The 19,263-nt window shown below is 48.0% G+C and overlaps 1 protein-coding gene across 1 annotated transcript in view; it reads left to right on the top strand.

The window, feature by feature from the left end:
• VWF (von Willebrand factor) overlaps positions 1-12,622 on the top strand; it is a 137,863-nt gene extending 125,241 nt beyond the window's left edge. The window contains exons 45-52 of the mRNA XM_007089645.3: positions 82-262; positions 974-1,014; positions 1,522-1,638; positions 8,159-8,257; positions 8,934-9,062; positions 9,579-9,618; positions 11,770-11,867; positions 12,300-12,622. Coding sequence (XP_007089707.2) covers positions 82-262; positions 974-1,014; positions 1,522-1,638; positions 8,159-8,257; positions 8,934-9,062; positions 9,579-9,618; positions 11,770-11,867; positions 12,300-12,488 — 894 coding nt within the window. The 3' untranslated portion in view covers positions 12,489-12,622. The remainder of the gene's footprint in view (positions 1-81; positions 263-973; positions 1,015-1,521; positions 1,639-8,158; positions 8,258-8,933; positions 9,063-9,578; positions 9,619-11,769; positions 11,868-12,299) is intronic.
• The last annotated feature ends 6,641 nt before the right edge of the window (positions 12,623-19,263 follow it).

Here is a 19,263-nt window from a genome sequence, read left to right as displayed (position 1 = left end):
CCAGATCCGCTCCCTGAGAGAACAGCACACCCCACTGGGCCCTCAGCCCAACCTTGCTCAAGTCTAATGTTCTAACCACAGGTTGGCTCTCACTGGGCCTCCCCTGACAACCCCTGCCTCATCAATGAGTGTGTCCGAGTGAAGGAAGAGGTCTTTGTGCAACAGAGAAATGTCTCCTGCCCCCAGCTGGACATCCCTACCTGCCCTGTGGGCTTCCAGCTGAGTTGTAAGGCGTCAGAGTGTTGCCCCACCTGTCACTGCGGTAAGGCGTGCGTCCAGGGGCCCCACCTCCAAGCCTCTCTTTCCATTAAGGACTCCTGAATTCTTTGTCTTTTCAGCAACTCGGGGAAATGGGCAGGATCAAACTCCTCGTATCTGTTCGTAATGCTTTTGTGGGAAAGCAAATACGATGAGAGAAATATTATAGTTTCCTAAAGGTCATCACTGTGCCCAGTGGTAGATTTATATCATTCCACCTCCATTTATTTGCCCGTGTGTGTTAGTAGTGGTAGAGCTGCCAAACCAGGCTTCTCAAGCATCCGCTGTATTGCCTCTGCTGGGGAAAGGTGTTCCAACTTCCCACCCCCAACTCCACCAACAAACAAAATAGCATCTCTCTCTACCACCTGCTCTGAATTCTTTGTGTGGTTTGAGCTTGGGACTTAAAGTTTCCAGAGTAGAGTTTCATTCTTTCAGAAGCCCAGGTGCCCTCCCACTCACACTTAAAGTGTGAACCATTTAAAAAGGTTGTCCCCTTGAGGCTGAGGAGGGAGAGGATCTTCTTACTGTGGGCGGCGTGGTAGGACACAGGCAGCCTGCCCTTCCTCTGCAGGCCTGAGAGGAGTAAGGCTACTGTGGGACCCACAGCGCCTGGGGTGGGGTGGTGAGAGGGACTGCAGATGGAGGAGAGGGGCGCAGATGGGGAGGAGAAGACCCTGAGGGGATCAACCCTGCACCTTTCTCTCTCCCCCAGAGCCACTGGAGGCCTGCATGCTCAATGGCACCATCATTGGGGTGAGCCTTCTTCTCCAGGGCAAGTTGTATGGGTGCCATGGGAAGGATGGGCAGCTCAGTCATTTGAAGTGGAAATAAAAGGAAGCAGGGAGTCCTATCCCCCACTTTCCATTGCTTCCAGGGCTTCCAGGGCATCCGGCTGCCAGGCTCCCGCCATCTTGCTGACTCTGTAGGGCCTCACCTTCCGGCCCCCACTCGGGCTCCTGAGCATCTCTTCTGTGTGCAGAGAAGCGCTCTGATGGCATCACACACATTTCAATCCATCTCCCTCTCTCACTGCTCAGGCTCACTTTCTGGCATAAAATCTCTGCCTTACCGTCACCATACTTGAGGTGGAAGGCAGGAATGGAGTGGGTCCCTGGACCCAGGAGGAGCATCAGGGCAATGGCTCATCTTGTGTAGGCGGCCGGGCCCCCTCTCCTAAGGCAGATAGCTGAGGTGAATGGGAGGGTCAGGGGCGGGGGGTCGGTGTGCTGGGGAGCCTGATCCTGGTGCCTCTGGTTTCAGCCCGGGAAAAGTCTGATGATTGACGTGTGCACGACCTGCCACTGCACCATCCAGGTGGGGCCCATCTCTGGATTCAAGCTGGAGTGCAGGAAGACCACCTGTGAGGCCTGCCCCCTGGTAAGAGGGCTGTCAGGCTCCGGGCGATGGCCTGGGTACTTGTGGGACCCAAGCAATGGGACCTTACTGGAGTCTGTATATAAAGCTTTTGTTATTTTCTGACTATGGACAATATTTGACAACTATAATGAAGAGTCTAGTTTTGGAAATTTAAGCAAACACAATATTTGCAAGACTTATGATGCCATATTTACAGTTCTTTATTATTTTTTTACACAACATTTTAAGAAGCCATCATTGCCATTCTTTGAAAACATTAAAAATTATTCAACAGTTATCAGACACTAAATGAAAAATTCTATACAGTATTCCTTAAAACGGATGTACATCATCCTGTACCTTCATTATTGGGCATAATTGGCTGAAAATATTGGGCATAATTGGCTGAAAATATTTCACCCTGTTTCTGCCAGGTCACAATGACTATGCACACTCTGAATCCCTCCGAGGGTGATTCTGAGAAGTGGAATCATTTCTAGTTAGCCAGATGAAAACCGGCATTTCCTTGTCTTCTCTGTGACCCAGCCCCACCTCACGGATCTAGACCTAATGCTTCTTCCTCAAACTGCCGTCTGTGCTGGGGGCTCCTGCTTTGTTCAAAAACACAGTGAGTCAGATGAGCTTCTTGTGAGCCAGAGGCACAGAATAGAGTAATAGCACTTTCAGGCAGTGCAAGTGGAAGGCTTCCTCCCTCAACTGTGCAAGGGAGCAGGCAGGCTCTGGGGTGAGGCCAGGGAGGAAGGAGTCCTTCCTGCGAGGAGGAGTGTGGCCAGCCAGAGCAGGAGGAAACATCAGGAGGGTAGAGATGAAGGACGCTGGAGCAGGTCCCGTATACAGAGTGTTCTCCATCTGTAGAACCGTTCTTCATGGCCCTTGGCACAGAGTTATACTCTCAGTAGGGGCTTAGTAAAATCTATGTGGAGCGAATGAGTCTATAGGAGACACAGCTATTTTTTTAAAAATATTTTTATTTATTTTTGAGAGAGATAGAGCACGAGCGGGGGAGGGGCACGAGCAGAGAGAGGGACACATAGAATCTGAAGCAGGCTCCAGGCTCTGAGCTGTCAGCACAGGGCCTGATGCGGGGCTCGAACTTGTGAACCGCGAGATCACGGCCTGAGCTGAAGTCAGACGCTTAATTGAGCCACCCAGGCGCCCTGAGACACAGCTATATCTGATAGAATGATTCAGAGAACATTCCTGCCTCAATGAGGATGAAGCTAACGAGGCACATATTTTTGCTTTTTGTTGCTGTTGTTAAATCCTAGTTGCTTCTCTAAGGTTTTGGGTGGTGTGTGTATGTATGTACGTGTAACAGCTCCCCTGGAACACATCTGGGCTTGAATAGAGAATTAAATAATGTTGCACGGAGTTTGTGGCATCTCTTCCACCTTGGATGTCCACTGACCTACAAATCGGCGCAGCAAGAGGTCCACACCAGTGCGGTCTTGAAGCCGTGCTTCCTAGAGGGGGAGCTACTAACTCCCTAACAGCGCCCTCTAGTGGCCAGAAGGTGGTACAGTAAAGTCTCTACATCCATAGAAATCCAGCAGTGGAATCAATCCAGTCTAGATACATATGTTTCAGTATTCTTAAATCCATGGCCCCTTTTGGTACTCTTCCTCCTTTCCTCCCAAATCCTAATATCCCCCATGGCAGTGTACCCACTTCCTCCCCGTTGAGAACTTCTAGATTAGTCCTCCTTCTACGTGTCTCTCAACCTTTGCTGAAAACTGCCTCAGTTGTCCCCTTTCTACCTCAGCATCCTTAACTGATCTTGCCACATGCCTCTGCCATGAAGGTCAGAGAGGTCTCCTGAGGGTGGGGAGCTGTGGTCAATAAAGTTTAGGTAGGTGTGCTTGAACTGCCTACGTCAGACTCAAGTGTTAGTGTCACTGGAGATGTGAGTCCATTTCCTCCCCGGGAAGGGTGGTGCTCATACCTTAAGGAGACCTGCAGAGGGTGGTTTGTGCTAGTGTATAGTAGACATGAAACTTGACAGGTGAAGGCCTGACGGAAGCATGAGGAAGAGAGGTCACCCTGACATGGAACACTGAGAAGGCAGTTGGAGGGGCACGACCATGAGCTGACCTTGAGCAGTGAGTTGAATGTAGAATAGAGGACCTTCCAGGGAGGGGAATGGGGACCAGACTGGCAGATAGAAGTAAGAGTTAGAAGAGGTAAGACTAGAAGGCTTTGAGCAGCCAATGCAATTTATGGAAAGTGCTATGGGACACAGGCAGGGCAATGTTAGGGGCATGAGTGGGCAGGGGCAGGACTTGTGGCTGCTCAGACCTACACGACTAGACTCTGGCTGGTGGGAACTTGGCTGGCAGGCAGAGGAGGCAGTTGCTTCTGATTGGATGTTCTGGGGAAAGCCCATTCAGCACTGCCCTTCTGTGTGTGTGTGTGTGTGTGTGTGTGTGTGTGTGTGTGCATGTGTGCATGCATGGCATGTGCCTGCCTATGGAACACACAGTACTGCCTGGCATGGCCAGGAAGCCTTGCAGGGCTTGGACAAGCCCTGTTACCTGGTGCAGCTGTATTATGCCTTACAGGACAGGGGACATGCAGAAGGTCTATTTCCTTGTTTACTCCTGTAAGTGGGTCCTTTCAGGCTCCCTGTGCACCTCCCTCCCTTGTTCCCAACTCCAAAATCATCACCCCTCTCCTAGTACCTTCCACCCTCTCCTCCTTTTCTTCCTGTTCTTTGTCCTACCATAACACCCTCTGTTTTTTCCTGTTCTTAGCTCAGTTGTGCCCTCTGCCTCTCTGGTGTGTGGGTTTTGTCTCCACCGCCCCGTCCCTTCACTTAGCAGTCCCCTCCTCCCTTTGTCCCCTGCCTACTCATTTCTCCTGTAAAGATTTTGTCCATTTTGCTCTCCTTGGGCCTGCTGAGCAGAGCGTGTTTCCTAGTCTCTTCTCTAACACTCACTGAAAAGAAAAACACCCAAATCTATGCTCCCACGAAATCCTGCCTAATTTAAGCCCTGTTTAATCTCCTTCTTCTGACTCTAACCACCCACACTCACTCATACTGTTTATTCTCTTTCTTCCTGTTCCTTTACCTTGGTCCTACACCTTTAAGGTATTGTATGCTTCTGAAAACGCAGTTTAAAGCTTACAGTAAACCACAAACTGATGCCCTCAGACTCCAGCGGTGTCTTTCCCAGTGTGGAAGACTGTGTGGCATGGGCCCAGTAGCTCTGATGCTGTGCTGAGCTCTATACTCACTGGCTTTCTGCACGGCCTGATCCCTGATGACACACTGAGTTCAGAAGCTTGGTTTATGAGTAGCAAATTGCTTAAATTCATTCTGAGCAGGCTTAGCGACTCCTAACCTTGCCTGCTGATAGGGGCATTGAGCCCATGTGCAGTGCACAAGGGGGCATTGCAGAGAAGCCCGTGTTTTCTGTCTGAGGCTCCAAACTGACTGGCTAGAGATTCATATGAGGAAAACCTCGGGGCCCAAATGAATGAATCTCTAAGTGGTTATCACTAAATGAGGCAAAATGAGAAAAAGACTGAAAAAGAATGACATTGTGGTTGGTTTCTCATATAAATCAAGTTATTCTTTAAAAATATTGTGAGATTATGTTCTTCCTTTGTTTTTTTTTTTTTTTTTTGAGTGGTGGGTAGCATTAAAAGAACTTTAATTTTGATGCAGTGATGAAGCAGCTGATGGTAGCTTTTTGATTTTTGTTTTATTAACATTGTTGAGAATACTCTTACTTTGCAAGATAAAAAGTGGTTGCCCTATGTTGACTGCTAAATCTGGGGGCATTTTTGCAAAGACTGTGAAATCCTGCTGTCTGGAAGCTGCTGCTTTTTCCAATGCAGATATAATGAAGGACTGTCACTTAAAGCCACTGTCAAGGAGTTCCCAGCTCAACTTGTCTCAGTGAGTGTAGGAGGCCTACTAAGGGCCAGGTGCTGGGATACAATGACACACAGCATAAACTGAGTTTGGAATTCACATGCTTCTCAGGGAGAACAAATGAAATTTTCAGATTGTGTTAAGTGTTATGGAGAGTGTGTGCATATGTTGTATGTTGTATCCTCTCTGAGGACTGATATTTGAAATGATTACTAAAGGATGAGAAAGAGCTAGTCATACAAAATTTGGGGAAGAACATTCCAGGGAGAGGGAATAGCACACACAAAGACTCTCAGGTGAGGAGGTTGGCATGTTCATGGTCCTAGGAGATGCACAGGGGTAGATTGTTAAAAGCAAGGGGATGGTGGTAGAAGATAAGGTCAGAAAATTAGGAAGGAGCCATGTGGGGCCTTGTAGAACATGCTAAGAAGATTGGGTTTTATTCTAAATGCAATGGGAAGCCATAGAAAGTCTTATTTTTTCCAGGGGGGGATAGTTTACCTAAAATAAAATGCACAGATATAAAGTATATAGTTTGATGAGGTTTGGTAAATGGACAAGCCTGTGTAACCACTAAACTAGTAGTCAAGGAAGTGCAACTAAAAGGCCAATAGGGGAGAGAAAATGAAATTCTAAATAAACAACTTGATTAAACCAAAATACTATGGAAAAAAAACAACATGGAACAAATAATAGAGAAGACAAAAAATAAAATGAATAATATAATGGTAGATTTAAACCCAGCCATATCAATAATTTCGTTACTGAAATTATTGTAAATGGGCAAAACAAAATCCTGATAACAAATGGAGATTGTCAGGCTTGGATAGAAAAGCAAGACTCAATCAGTATACTGTTTATAAGAGATGCGCTTTCAGTTTATTTATTTATTATTATTATTTTTTGAAGTAAGCTCTATATCCAACATAGGGGTTGAACTCATGACCCCCAGATCAAGAGTCATATTCTCCACCGACTGGGCCAGCCAGGTGCCCCAAGATGTGTTTCCTATTTAAAGAGATGAAGAGATTGAAAAGAAAAGGATGAAAAAAGATATGCCAGCCAATGCTAAGAATAAGATAGCTAAGATGGATATATTAATACCAAAATATGCTATAAAATGAGGAATGTTACCAAAAATAAGATTCTTTCATAATTATAAAAGAGTAGATTCATCATGAAGACATAAGAATCCTAGATGTGTATGTATCTGGTAGCAGAGTTTCCAATACATGAAGCAAAAACGGACAGAACTAGAGGGAGAAATAGGCTTGTCTACAAACTTATTTTGTAATTTTAATGTTTTTTCAGCAATTTATAGGATAAGTAGGAAAAAATCAGTAACGATATAGAAGATTTGGAAAACTGTATCCACCAACTCGACCTAATTGAAAACAATAGACTACTCTATTTTCAAACTGCAGAGCACACATACTTCTCTAATGCACATGGAATTTTCAGTTATTTGGATCAAATTCTGGACCATTAAAAGGTCAATACATGTCAAGATTTTGATATCATTTAGGGTATATTCTAAGACCACAATTTAAATTAGCTTGAAATTAGTAACAAAAAGGTATTGAGAAACATGCCTCCTCCCCATATTTGGAAATTAAATAAAATACTTTAAAATAATCCATGAACCAAAGAAGAAATCACAAGTGGAGATAGAAAATATTTTGCTAGAGATAATATCAGTTGCTCTAGAGATTCCAATATGCACCCTTGACTTACCATAGTCTACTTTGATCTGATAATATACATTTTGTGTATGATGTACTCTCCCCCCTATACTTTGTGCTATTGTTGTCACATAGTTTACTTCTATGTGAGAGATAAATTCACAAGATGTTATTGGTTTTGCCATCCAGTGCTTTTAACAGTTGTTTACAAATATTTTGTCAAGAATTGATGATCTACAGAGGGCCAGTCTGATATAAGCTGCTCTGCCATCACTAGAACCACAACTCCATGGATGGTTTTTAAGCAGCAGAGTGAAAGTCATTCTGGCAGATGTGTGGAGACTTATAGTGCAGGGTCAAGAGTGGAGGTAGGAAGAACAATTAAGTCTATTACCATAGTCTAGTGGTAGATGATGATGGCTTGGACTAGGTGATGACAGAGGACACTGGTCATGACAAGCAGAGGATGAGTTAGAGAGGCATTTTGGGCAAGATTCAGTGATGAGTGGGGGGTTGAGAAAAAGAAGTAAGTCAAGGGTGACTCCCCAATTTCTGATTTGGGCAACTGGGTCGTGAAGCCATTTATCAAGGTAAGGTGAGGTAGGAGAAGGACGAAATTTGGGACAAAAATCAAGTTACATTTTGTATATGAGTCTTGAGAAGACAGTAAGATAAACAACTGTCAGGCGAACAATTGAATTTGTAAGTCTGGAGCTCGGGGGAGAGGTCTGATTTAATAGGTGTGGCCGCTAGCACTTGAGCAAGAGGTGCGTATGTGGAGGGAAGGAATGCCATCTAGAGAACAGAGAACTGACAAAGGTTAGCTAAGAGGTGGCTGTTGACTTTCTGAACTCCTGGTAAAACTGCTGGATGGGAGAGATGAGAAGCTGGAAAAGTAAGCCTCCTTATGATTGGGGTGCTCTGGGAGGTTCACTAAGGCTGGCTTTTCTCCTGGGTACAGGGTTACAAGGAAGAGAAGAACCAAGATGAATGCTGTGGCAGATGTCTGCCTGTGGCTTGCACCATCCAGCTAAGAGGAGGCCAGACCATGATGTTGAAGGTAGGAGCAACTTGAACTCAGGAGTTTCCCCTCAAGTCACCACTGGGTTTCCTACTTGGAGATCTCCTCTCCAAGAAAGAGGGACTACGTTTGCATCAATACTGGCTTCCCACCTATTTCTGATTTTATAGAGAAAAGATGGATAGTCCATAGAAGGTATAGAATTTTTCTCTCTGATTTAGCAAATTTTTCATTCTTATTGACATGAGTGTCCTTGGCGTGAGGCCCATGATTTGGAGTTGGTTGATCTCTAAGATTTCTTCCAGCCTATTGTCTGTAAGGCTAGACAGGCAATCAGGTGTGAAACAAACTGATCCATGAAGACGGGAATTCGTTGCTAGGGCTTGGAGGTGGTGCCCTGGTTCATCTCTGGTTCTGTTGTTGATTTGCTAGTTTACCCTCACTACCTTTTAATGTTTTTAAGCTTCTAGGTGGTCAGAAGAGTTTAGCAATTCTCTGCATTGATGCAGCCCTATTCACAGTAAATAAGTTGTAATACTGGGGCTCGTCTCATATGCTCTGGGTGTGGAGACTATAGATATTGTCTCATTCTTGTTCCGTAGTCCTCCAACCTGTTTCAACAACTTCAAGGTGTCAAGGTCATGGTTTGAAGTGTCTTTGCAACACAAACACTGCCTTTGGATTTGCTCTACCCATTTCCCCTCTTTCCTTTCAGCGTGATGAGACACTCCAGGATGGCTGTGATAGTCACTTCTGCAAGGTCAATGAGAGAGGAGAGTACATTTGGGAGAAGAGGGTCACAGGCTGCCCGCCCTTTGATGAACACAAGTGTCTGGCCGAGGGAGTGAGTAGCTGGAGCTCAGGCTCTGCTTTCCTCTTGACTGCCCCATCTTTGACTCTAAGAACAGAGTCCTCTGAACAGCATGCAGTCCCCACTGACATGATGTCCCAGTGTCCAAGGGAGACCCCTGACCCAGTTTAAAAAATCACTGAGGTTTCAAAATCAAAGCCTGTTGGAGAGATAAGACTCTCTGCACTATACGATGCTTTCATTAGATACCTTCTTCTTGGGGGAGCTTGTTTGATGGAGAGGTGAGAGATCAAATGATTTCTAGTCTCCCCTGAGAATGATGGTCCTGGTGAGCCAACTGGGAGAGAATCCAGAATACTCAGAGTTGTTACAGGCTGGTCAGGTGGGGGGGGGGGGTCAGTCTGCTCACATTTGTGATGGCATTGCACAGTTTATGTCTAGAGACTGAAGCTCGGGGCTGAGTCCAAAGCCAGGAATTGGCCTGGAGTGACCCGACAGCATCCACTGTGTACTATTTGTGCCTAATCTGGGAATTTGTTGTTTTCTTAGGGGAAAATCATGAAAATTCCAGGCACCTGCTGTGACACATGTAAGTACATGACCACTAGCTTGTCCCTTGAAATCCGTCAGACCAAGTCCAGGGACTATGCTTTGGAGGAAGCTTTATTCTGGAAAGATAATTCTTAATTATTGGCCAGTCGCTAGGTTCAGTTCTGCAGGAAACTGCCACCTTCCCTGAATGTTCTTAGACTGCCTCCTTCTCAGATCACCATTCAGATGCCTGTGAAGCAGTTTCTTCCTTTTTTCATCTGAACTCCTAACTATTACTCTCCTCTTATCTGCCTTTCCCCTCCCAGAGGTGTGGGTGGCTCATATCTTATTTTTCCCACCAGAGCTCCTGGAAGGCACCCTTGATCCATGATCTTGACAGAGCAGACACTCAATATACATCTATTCTTTGAGTGTCAGACAGCCACCTCCCAGAGAAAGAGAAGCCACCAGCTGGCTAACATCAGCTCCCCACCATATGCTGTGGGAGCCACAGAGAACACAGAATCTTCTCAAGGATTCACAAGACTGGTCTACATGTATTAACCTCCCCTTCTTCACTCTCGGCCGCTCTTGACCTTGCAGTTATGTCAGCCCATAGCTCACAGCAGCAGCTTTGGGGATGGACCCCTGCAAGGCTGCCTATCAGACAGCAATCTCCCCACACATTCTTGGGTTCATGAGCACAAGTAACATGCAGAATCCTAGTGTTAGTGCTGTGTTCTCTGAATATAGAATTACTTGCCTGTGCTAATGTTTTTTGGTTTTAGTTTAGTGTTTTGTTTTGTTGTTTTTGTTTTATTTTGGGTTCATGGGCCCGTGTTCACCGTGTTCAGTATTGGGTAAAGAAAGAAAGAGTGAAAAGTGTGAATACCTTCCATGCTTGCTTGCTTGTTTGTTTGCTTGTTTATTTGTTTATTTATTTATTGAGAGAGAATATGAGCGGGGGGAGGATCAGAGGGAGAGAGAGAAATCCACCCAGTGTGGAGCCCAACTCTGGGCTCAATCTCTGACTGTGGTGATATCATGACCTGAGCAGAAATCAACAGTCGGATGCATAACCAACTGAGCCATCCTGGCACCCCAGTCATTCTCTTCTCGATGGCTCACTCTGACAGTCCCTGCCTTTGCCATAACCAGGTTGCAGATTGCAGAAACACACTCTGAAAGCAAGTCTTTCTATGATTCCTGTCTGCATAAGCTTAAGAATATGAAGTCAGGACACCATCAGAGAAGATGACTTCTCTTTGGGCACACTTTGCACAATGGAATTTGGTCAAGAGGCTGTTATTTGCAAAGCTAGCAGGGAGGTAACAAGAGGCCTTTGTTGGTCAGTACTTTTAGGAGGCAGAGACCCTTCATAAGGAGAGGGGGCCAGGCTCAGGATTTAAACCTACAGCGAAAGAATATAGTATGTTGGCCTAAATATGTTTTCCTTATTCATTCTTTCAATGTGGTTGGCAGGCTTTCGCTGTACAATGGAGTTATTTGGAAGTTGGGAGGCAGGCTAATATGTAGTTAGGGTTGATTTAGTTTGGGAGCCATTCAAGAATGGAAAACTCCCAGTGTGCCGATGGGGAATGGCGAGCTGGCATTCAATCTTAGAAATATTGGTGGGGACAAGTAAAGTTTCAGGTCTGAGCGCCACTAATCCCTGCCATGCCAGAGAGCTGGAGACAGCTATTCCCAAAGGGAGGCCTCCAGGGCTCCCAGGCATCCTCTTAGCCCCTTGTGTGGCCATGACATTTGCCTTTCCTCTTTTCCAAAGGCAGAGACAGATAGATAATAATTATATTTATTGACTACTTCATTGCCCATTAGCTTCCGGATATAGTTATAAGCACAAGAAGACTGCCCCAGTCATTATAATTTTTAGAGTCTACAGTTACATAGAAGCAAGTCTCATCCATCTACATCACCAAAGTACAGTGAATCTAGGCTCCTCCAGTGGTTAAAATTGTACCATTAAGTGAGTTAAACCCAGCCATAACTATATCTCTAGATTGGAGGGCCAGGAGATTCTGAGGTGAACCAGGATAATTTAACTCCCCTCCTTGCAGCTGGCTTTGGTAATCTGGCCACTGTGAAACTGACCTATTTCCAGTAAAGTGAGGGAACTGGGCTGGAGAGTGTCCTACAGAATCCCAGCCAGGTCCCAGGTCCCAGGTCCCATCTCTCTCCTGTCCCGTAGGTGAGGAGACAGAATGCAAGGATATCACTGCCAGGCTGCAGTATGTTAAAGTGGGAAACTGTAAGTCTGAAGAGGAAGTGGACATTCATTACTGCGAGGTAAGGGGACCCTGACTTCAGTGAGGCCTAAGTGGGGAGGGGTGAGTCTTCTTGTTTGGACACATCTCTAGTAACCTATTAGAAGCACCTGGAATACTCACAGGGAGGAGATGTGAGTGGAACCAGAAGCATATATTTTTAAGCAAATGTTGTATTGAAGTACCTGGGAACTTTTGACCCTAGAAGAAGAAAAAAAACAAAAACAACTGTAGACAGATTCAAGTCCTCTAAAGAGAATGGAGAGTTGTTTAAGGGGAGCTGGGCATTATGTTTCCTGATGGAATACGCATAGAAATTGCAGCTAGCGGGATTTGGATGTAATAGTACCATAAGGAGAGTGGATATGCCAGACTTTCCCGAGATCTACCTTTACAAAGCGCGCAGCAGGACTCTCCAGCATTGCAACTCTCGCCTCTCTCTGCCCCGTCACAGGGTAAATGTGCCAGCAAAGCCTTGTACTCCATCGACATGGAGGATGTGCAGGACCAGTGCTCCTGCTGCTCGCCCACTCGGACGGAGCCCATGCGGGTGCCCCTGCGCTGCACCAATGGCTCCCTCGTCTACCATGAAGTCCTCAACGCCATGCAGTGCAAGTGCTCCGCCAGGAAGTGCAGCAAGTGAGGCTGCCTCCCTGGACGCCTCCTGTCGCCTGCCTCACTGGACCTGACTGGCCGGAGTGCTGCTCTGCCCTCTCTGTGCTCTGCTCTTGTGCTCTCCTGAGCCCACAATAAAGGCCAATCTCTCACCTTGCAAAAGGCTGATGGTTCAATGTGTCTTCTAGGCTGACATGACAGTGGTAGGCTGGGCCCGAGCCCTGAACCTGGTTCTGAGGGAGAGAGCACAGGCTCCATCTGAAAGCGCCCCAGCCCCAGGCACGGCCAATCTCTGGGACAAAGTGGTGTCTTTGCCTCTGTGGGGTGGGGAGGGCCTCTGCCCAGTGCCCTAAAGTAAAAGGGATTTGCTCAGCAACACTAGGGTCTCCAAGCTCTGGATCCAGGGGCTTCTGAGCAGAGCAGAGCAGAGGGGTGGGCCCTGGAGCCAGGCTCTTGCCAAGACAGACATGGTTATTGGCAGTGTGGCTGACCTTGTGGTGAAGGAGCTTGAACAGGTGTGAAGGGGCTTTCTCTGAGCCCTTGGCTCTCTAAGGTCCTGTGTACCCTCAGGGGCCCCTGTGGGAGGGAGGGGTGCTGAGGACTGAGGGGGCTGGAAACAGTGTGCTGGCAGGTGCAGGAACAGGGTCCCATCCAGCATAGGCTGGGTCATGGCAGATGAACCCCAAGGCTTGGGGGCAGGCATGGGTTCTACACATGGTCCTTGTTCTATTGCGTGGTCCCAAACAAGACCATTAGTGGTTCTCAGACTTCATTTCCTTGTCTGGAAAACAGGAATGTTAGTCTCACTCAAGGGATTGAGAGGGTAAAATACGGCTGAAAGTCTGGGGATAACTGTAAATTGCTCTATAATAATATAATAACCTAAGAAGTGACAAGAAAAAACATGGGAGGAAATCAAGTCTCAAAGCAGGGAATATGCGTCTCTATCATCAGTGGCAGAGAATTAGGGATTTACTTTATCCTGAGGGGTGAAAGAGCTGAGTTTCTTTTGGGCTGGATGCTGGAAGCTGAGGGTCTGTCTACTCCAGACATCTTTTAGTGGAAGGTGTAGATAACACCAAACTTCACTTGGTCCCCAAATCACTGTCTGGTAATGTCACTCTCAGGGAGAGATTGTCCCTCCTTAATATTTATGAAAAAGCTTTACATGAAGATGCTGGCAAGATGGTGGAGACTCTAGTTGGGGAGAGACTACCCATGAGAATAAAGGAAATGCCCTGGGTATGTGACAGGAATTTGGTGGAGAATTTTCACTCCAGATCCTTCTAACACAGGAGAGACTCTATTCACTTAAAGTGCTGGATGGTGGAGCTGGAAAGGATATGGGCATCATCTAATCCAGTGCCCCTCCCCTGCCCCTTTACAGGGAATAAAAGCAGCTCAGAGAGCACCAGTGACTTGCCAAAGGTCACACAGCTGCTGGGGGGCAGGTCAGGTTCAGAACCCAGGTGCCTTGACACCCAGGCAAGAACTTCCAGGCCATCCCACCAGAGCCACGCCATCCCTGTTGCTTACAGATTCAGTCCTTGCTTTCATGGGAAACATTGACTCCCACATTTATTTATTTATTAAAAAAGTTTTTTTTAATGTTTCTTCATTTCTGAGAGAGAGAGGGAGAGAGACAGAATCAGGGTCTGAGCTATCAGCATAGAGCCTGACACGGGACTCGAACCCAGGAACTGGGAGATCATGACCTGAGCTGAAGTCAGATGCTTAACCAACTGAGCCACCCAGCTGCCCCTGACTCCCATATTTCTAGGACTCAACTGCTTCCGATATTGTGGGGAATAACCTGGAGGGAAGATCCATTACAGGCAAATAGCATGGGTTGTGTTGAGCAGTTTTGGTGGGGAATTTAGTAAGAAGAGGAAAGGAAGAATGGATAGAAGGCTTATATAACTGCTGAATAATTCAAAGGTGGTCATCTGTCCATCCATCCCGTCTCCAACTTTGAATAGCCTCTGAGGTCTCTGTAGGAAACCAGATCCAGGGGCAGGGAATCACTGTCTCTCTTCTTACTGATTCCCTAACACTCTACCTGGGGATGAGGTGTTATTGGAAGCATCGGCCACAGAGAAACTCAGCAGTTTCTCTGTGAGGTGACCTCTCCAGCATCAGGTGTCAATTTTCCAACTGCCTGTGCCTCCGTAGCCTGAACTTCTTTTCATATCTACAGATACAGCAGTTCACTACCAAGAAAAATGCCAAATCAGAAAAACTGTATGTTTGGATTTAAAAAAAAAAATGTCAGGAACAAGGTAAAAAGGCTGCAAAAAGAGAAACCGGAAGTGGGGTGTGTCTTAGGAGTTTCCCTTTCTCGGCAGGTACTGTGGGGCAGGGCCTGCCTCTGGGGTCAGGGACTCTCTTACACACTCTCAGAGCAGATCAGAGTGTCCCCCAAGGGGAGACTTTTAGGTGGCGTCGCAAGGAGGGAGTATGCAGGGGCTGAGAAAGTGCTGGAGGGAGAGAAGAAGGGGAATGGATCTGTATAGAAAGGTTTCCAGTGCTCTTTGCATTGAGGAGACATGGGACAGGGTCCCTGGGAGTGAAAGGGGAGACAGGCATCGTTTGGGAGAAAGAAGCTGAATGGCAAAGTGTTGGGGCACGGACTCTGAGCAGGCTGCCTGCTTGGGGATCCAGGCAGACTCTTAGAGGCAAGTTGCTTTGACCTTTTACACTGTAGTCTCATCCCTGAGCCCAGCACACTAGCAGTAACTGCCTCATAGGGTTGTGTCATTATTAAATGATCTCCAGGGGTAAAGCTCTGAGAAGGGTGCCTGAGGATGAGGAGGTTCTGTATTAACATTAGCCTGACTATTCCTAGCGGCTAGTATAAAGCTCTGGATTGGGACATTTTGGTTCTCCTTCTGTGCTGCCCCTGACTCATTCTGTGTTGTCTGCTCCCCTCTGTCCTCTAGCAGCAGGTGGGGAGCAATCGCCACCAGCCTACCTTATCAGTGCAGGAGATAACCATTCTTCATGCTCAAGAATGAACAGCATACTTGACCTTAACATAACACCATTTCATTTGTCGGGTTCCTGGCATTAATGAACTTGTTTAGCTTCAGGGCATCTTGGAGGTGGAGATTCCATTATCCACACTGGCCCTTCAGAGGGCCCTCGCTTCTCAGTTCATCGCTGGGCACCAGAACCTGGCGGCAGAGATGGCGCTCCTCTCGTTCTCCGCTTCACAGTCTCCCTCCTCCCGCCTGTCCCAAGCTTCTTGGGGGGAGGCTCCCATTAAGACCGACCCCTCCTTCTGCCTCTTGCAGCCCCTCTTCCCGTCCTATCTCTTGTGCGCTACTCCCCTCCCTACTCCCGCCCCGTGGAGTCTAGGGAACGGTGGGGACAGCTGGTCGCCAGGGCGAGTGAGAGTGAAGGCAGCTGGGCGAGGGAGCCTCCCACCCCGACCCGGGCAGTGCCCCGGACCGGGCGGCGGGGCGGAATTGGAAACTAATCAGCCAGACGGTGCACGAGATAATCCGGCTGCACATTCACGCCCCAACCAGGTTAGGAGGCACCTCCCCCGGGTGGAGGAGAGCAGGCGGCCGTCTGCCCCGCGCGCCCCTCCGCTTCACGAACCCCAGCGCGGCCTGGGCTCGCCCCTACCTCGGGCGCGCTCCTTCCCCACGTGGCGCTCGCGGCGCCGGGGCGCCCGGGGCGCAGCCGGGAGCGCCCGCTCGAACCCTGGCGGCGCGGCGGGCGGCGCGGGGTGGGGGGGAGGGCAGGGGGAGGAGCGGGCGGGGGGCGGGCACGTCCGGGCGCCGCTGAGCTCGATGGAATTAGCCCCGCGGCGGAATAAACCGGTGCAGACGCCGGCGCCGCCGCGGGCCAGTCCGGGTTTCGCGTCCGGTGTGTCCGCACCATGGCCGCCCCCGGGCTGCGCGGTGAGTCTCCCCTGCCGGGGACCCTGGTCCCCGGCGTCCCGGCGAATGGTAGGAGGGAGAGGGGCTGGGAGTGACGGAGCCGGCATCCTAGCTCCTTGCCTTTGGGACTGGTGACCCCACGTGAACCTGGAGAGGGAGGTGCTGGAGACTGGTCCCTTTTCCGCCGGGGTAGGGGAGGCGAGGGACGCCTGAGCAATTTCCCACACTTATTATTACTATAATAATACTGGTGCAGCGGCTTTTTGGTGGTTGATTACCAATTCCTACCGGTGCGTTTTCGCCTCAACTCATGCGAGTCCTTGGATGTTTAGTTCAGGTTATGTGGGGCAAGCAGACAGCTGGGGTTTAATTCACCAGCAGTCTGCTGAGGACAGAGGTTCGAATTCATCCCCAGCGACTTTGACTTTGGCCTCCCTGGAGTGTTCTCACGGTTTCAGGACGACTCCTCCAACCCTAACCCAGACCTGAGCTCAGAAAGGGCATTTGCACCTCAGGGTGAAGGGAAACACAGGCACGCCTTTCCCGGGGACTTTTCTTAGAGGAAAAGCAAGTGGAGGTGGACTTTGTGGGAGGAGGACGTTATTCTGCCGCATCTCCCAAGTTATACTGAGCAGACACATGGGCAGGGTCCACCTTGCCTGGAAAGGGATTATGTTCTCGTGGTTCTTGAGAGAGGTGTGAAGTGGGGAGGTGCCCCCTCCATTGGCATGAATAGTGAACCAGAACTAGGCGTCGGTCCTAGTCCTGAGACCTCGGGAGCCGGTGTGGAGAGATATCTCGGGAACCACGTGGACCCCGGTCCAGGACCAAAGGCCCCATTGAGCAAGGTTAGATCTAAGCCCGAAGGCAAGTGGCAGGTGGAGGGAGGATCTTAGACAATGTAGGGGCTTTCCTAGAGGACTGTGGTACTCTGGGTCCCTCTGCTTGCCTGGACTTTGTTTTGTGATCCGACCTCAGAGCCCTGGCCCACCTAGCTGTCTGTCACCCTGTAGTGGCTGCTGGGCATCCAAGGCCCTTTTACTCGCTGTGTCTTGCCATGCACCTGTCATTTTGGGAGGCAAAGTCCTAATATGGTCCTTTCCAGCAATCTCTAATGCCCTCTGAGTTGCCTGTATGTGGGGACCTGGGCCACTTTGCTGGCTGATTGAAGTGGTTGTGTGAGGGGTAGGGGTGGGTTCCAAACACCAGCCTCAGGTTCTGATCTGGTTTCCATGTGTACCTTCTCTGCCATCATCCATTGTGGGCCAGGGCTCCTGGACCAGAGTCATAGAGCCTATAGTGAAGCTTGTCTTTGATTTAATGAAGTGAGGACCCCATTTTCTGGAAATCCACCCTTCTGTGGACTCTTTGTGCTGGCTGAGAGAAACTTGTCCCACCCCATTTGTGGCGTTCCTAGAGCCCACGGAGAACAGAAATTTGACTGCTAGACATGGATCCTGCCTCTGGTTACAAAATGGAATCAGTCTCTATTTGTGATCAGGTGGTTTAGGAAAGGCCTCTCTATGGAGATGAGTTTGAACAGAGATTGCATTCAATGAAGGAGCAAGACTTGCAAGATATCTGGAGAATGATCTTGCAAAGGCAAATATAGGCGGAAGACCTTGTGGCAGGAGTGTGCTTGAGCTGTCCAAAAAATAGCGGGGAAGCCGAGTACCTGGAACAGAGAGGTGAAGTGGGAGAGTGGCAAGAGTGAGCCAGACCAAGCAGAGGCTTGTAGCTCAGGCCATATGTTCTTGGCTTTCGGAGAAAAGGAAGACTAACATTCAAGTATCCAGTATATCCAGACACTGTGCTCGCTAGGTGCTTCGCCTCACAACTTTGTTGTCAATGTTAAGTCCATTTCATTGAAGAGGAACCTGACTCTCAGAGACGTTAAGAAACATGCCTATTATATTGTGTCAACCACTGAATAATCACAGAAGGATAAAATTGGAATTCAAACTTGTTTTCCCAGCACCTCACCTTGTTGCTTTTGTTCTGTTCATAAGAAGTCATTAGAAGGAAGTGTGGATATGTGCAAATAGGGATGGGAAATGTGGGTGGAACTGGGCTTTAAGGGAGATGCTAATTTTTCAAGGCTCTTAGGTAAATGCAGTAATCATAGTCCAGGCAGGGCTGTGCCTATACACCATCCTTGACCCTTGAACAACACGGCTTTGAGCCGCGTGTGTTCACTTATACGCAAATTTCTTACAGTATAGTACTGTAAATGTATATGTTCTTATGATTCTCTTAGTAACATTTTCTTTTGTCTAGTTTACTTTGTTGTAAGAATACGTTATATAATACATATACAAAATGTGTTAATTGACTCCTTATGTTATTGGTAAGGCATTCAGTGAACCATAGGCAATTAGTAGTTAAGTTTGGGGGGAGTCAAAAGTCACAGTCGGATTTTTAATCGTCCAAGGGGATTGGCACCCCTAACCCTGCGTTGTTCGAGTCAGCTGTATTTCCAATCTGGAGTCATCATGGTTAGTTTATTTTGTGGGGCCAAGCCCAAGAAGCCTGGTTGTCATCACCAAACTTGTAAGGACATGTGCCACTGTGATCTACACTGGGGACGTGTCTTCACCAGCACGGATGACCTGAGTTTCACATTTAGGGTTTACGGGGACATGGGAAACTGAGCTAGTGACCACTGGGGGAAGAAGGTGTGCTTAGGGTCCTGATGGGCTCTAGCAAACCTGGCTCACCATATTATGCCCCCGTAAGTATGACTCATGTCAGTTCGGAGGCCAACTATCAACTGGACTGTATGCCAGATGCTATGGTCAGTGTTGGAGTTACAAAGATCAGTAAACCACAACACCTGCCTGTCAAGACCTTAACCTTCACCCTAAGATGATCTTAATACTTTCACAGCCTTATCCACTGTTGTTGGTGGCGGGAAGG

This window comes from Panthera tigris, chromosome B4 (genome assembly GCF_018350195.1).
Source record: "Panthera tigris isolate Pti1 chromosome B4, P.tigris_Pti1_mat1.1, whole genome shotgun sequence".
NCBI lineage: Eukaryota > Metazoa > Chordata > Mammalia > Carnivora > Felidae > Panthera > Panthera tigris.
The sequence above is the reverse complement of the archived record's forward strand: the minus strand, read 5'-3'. Positions and strand labels throughout refer to the sequence as shown.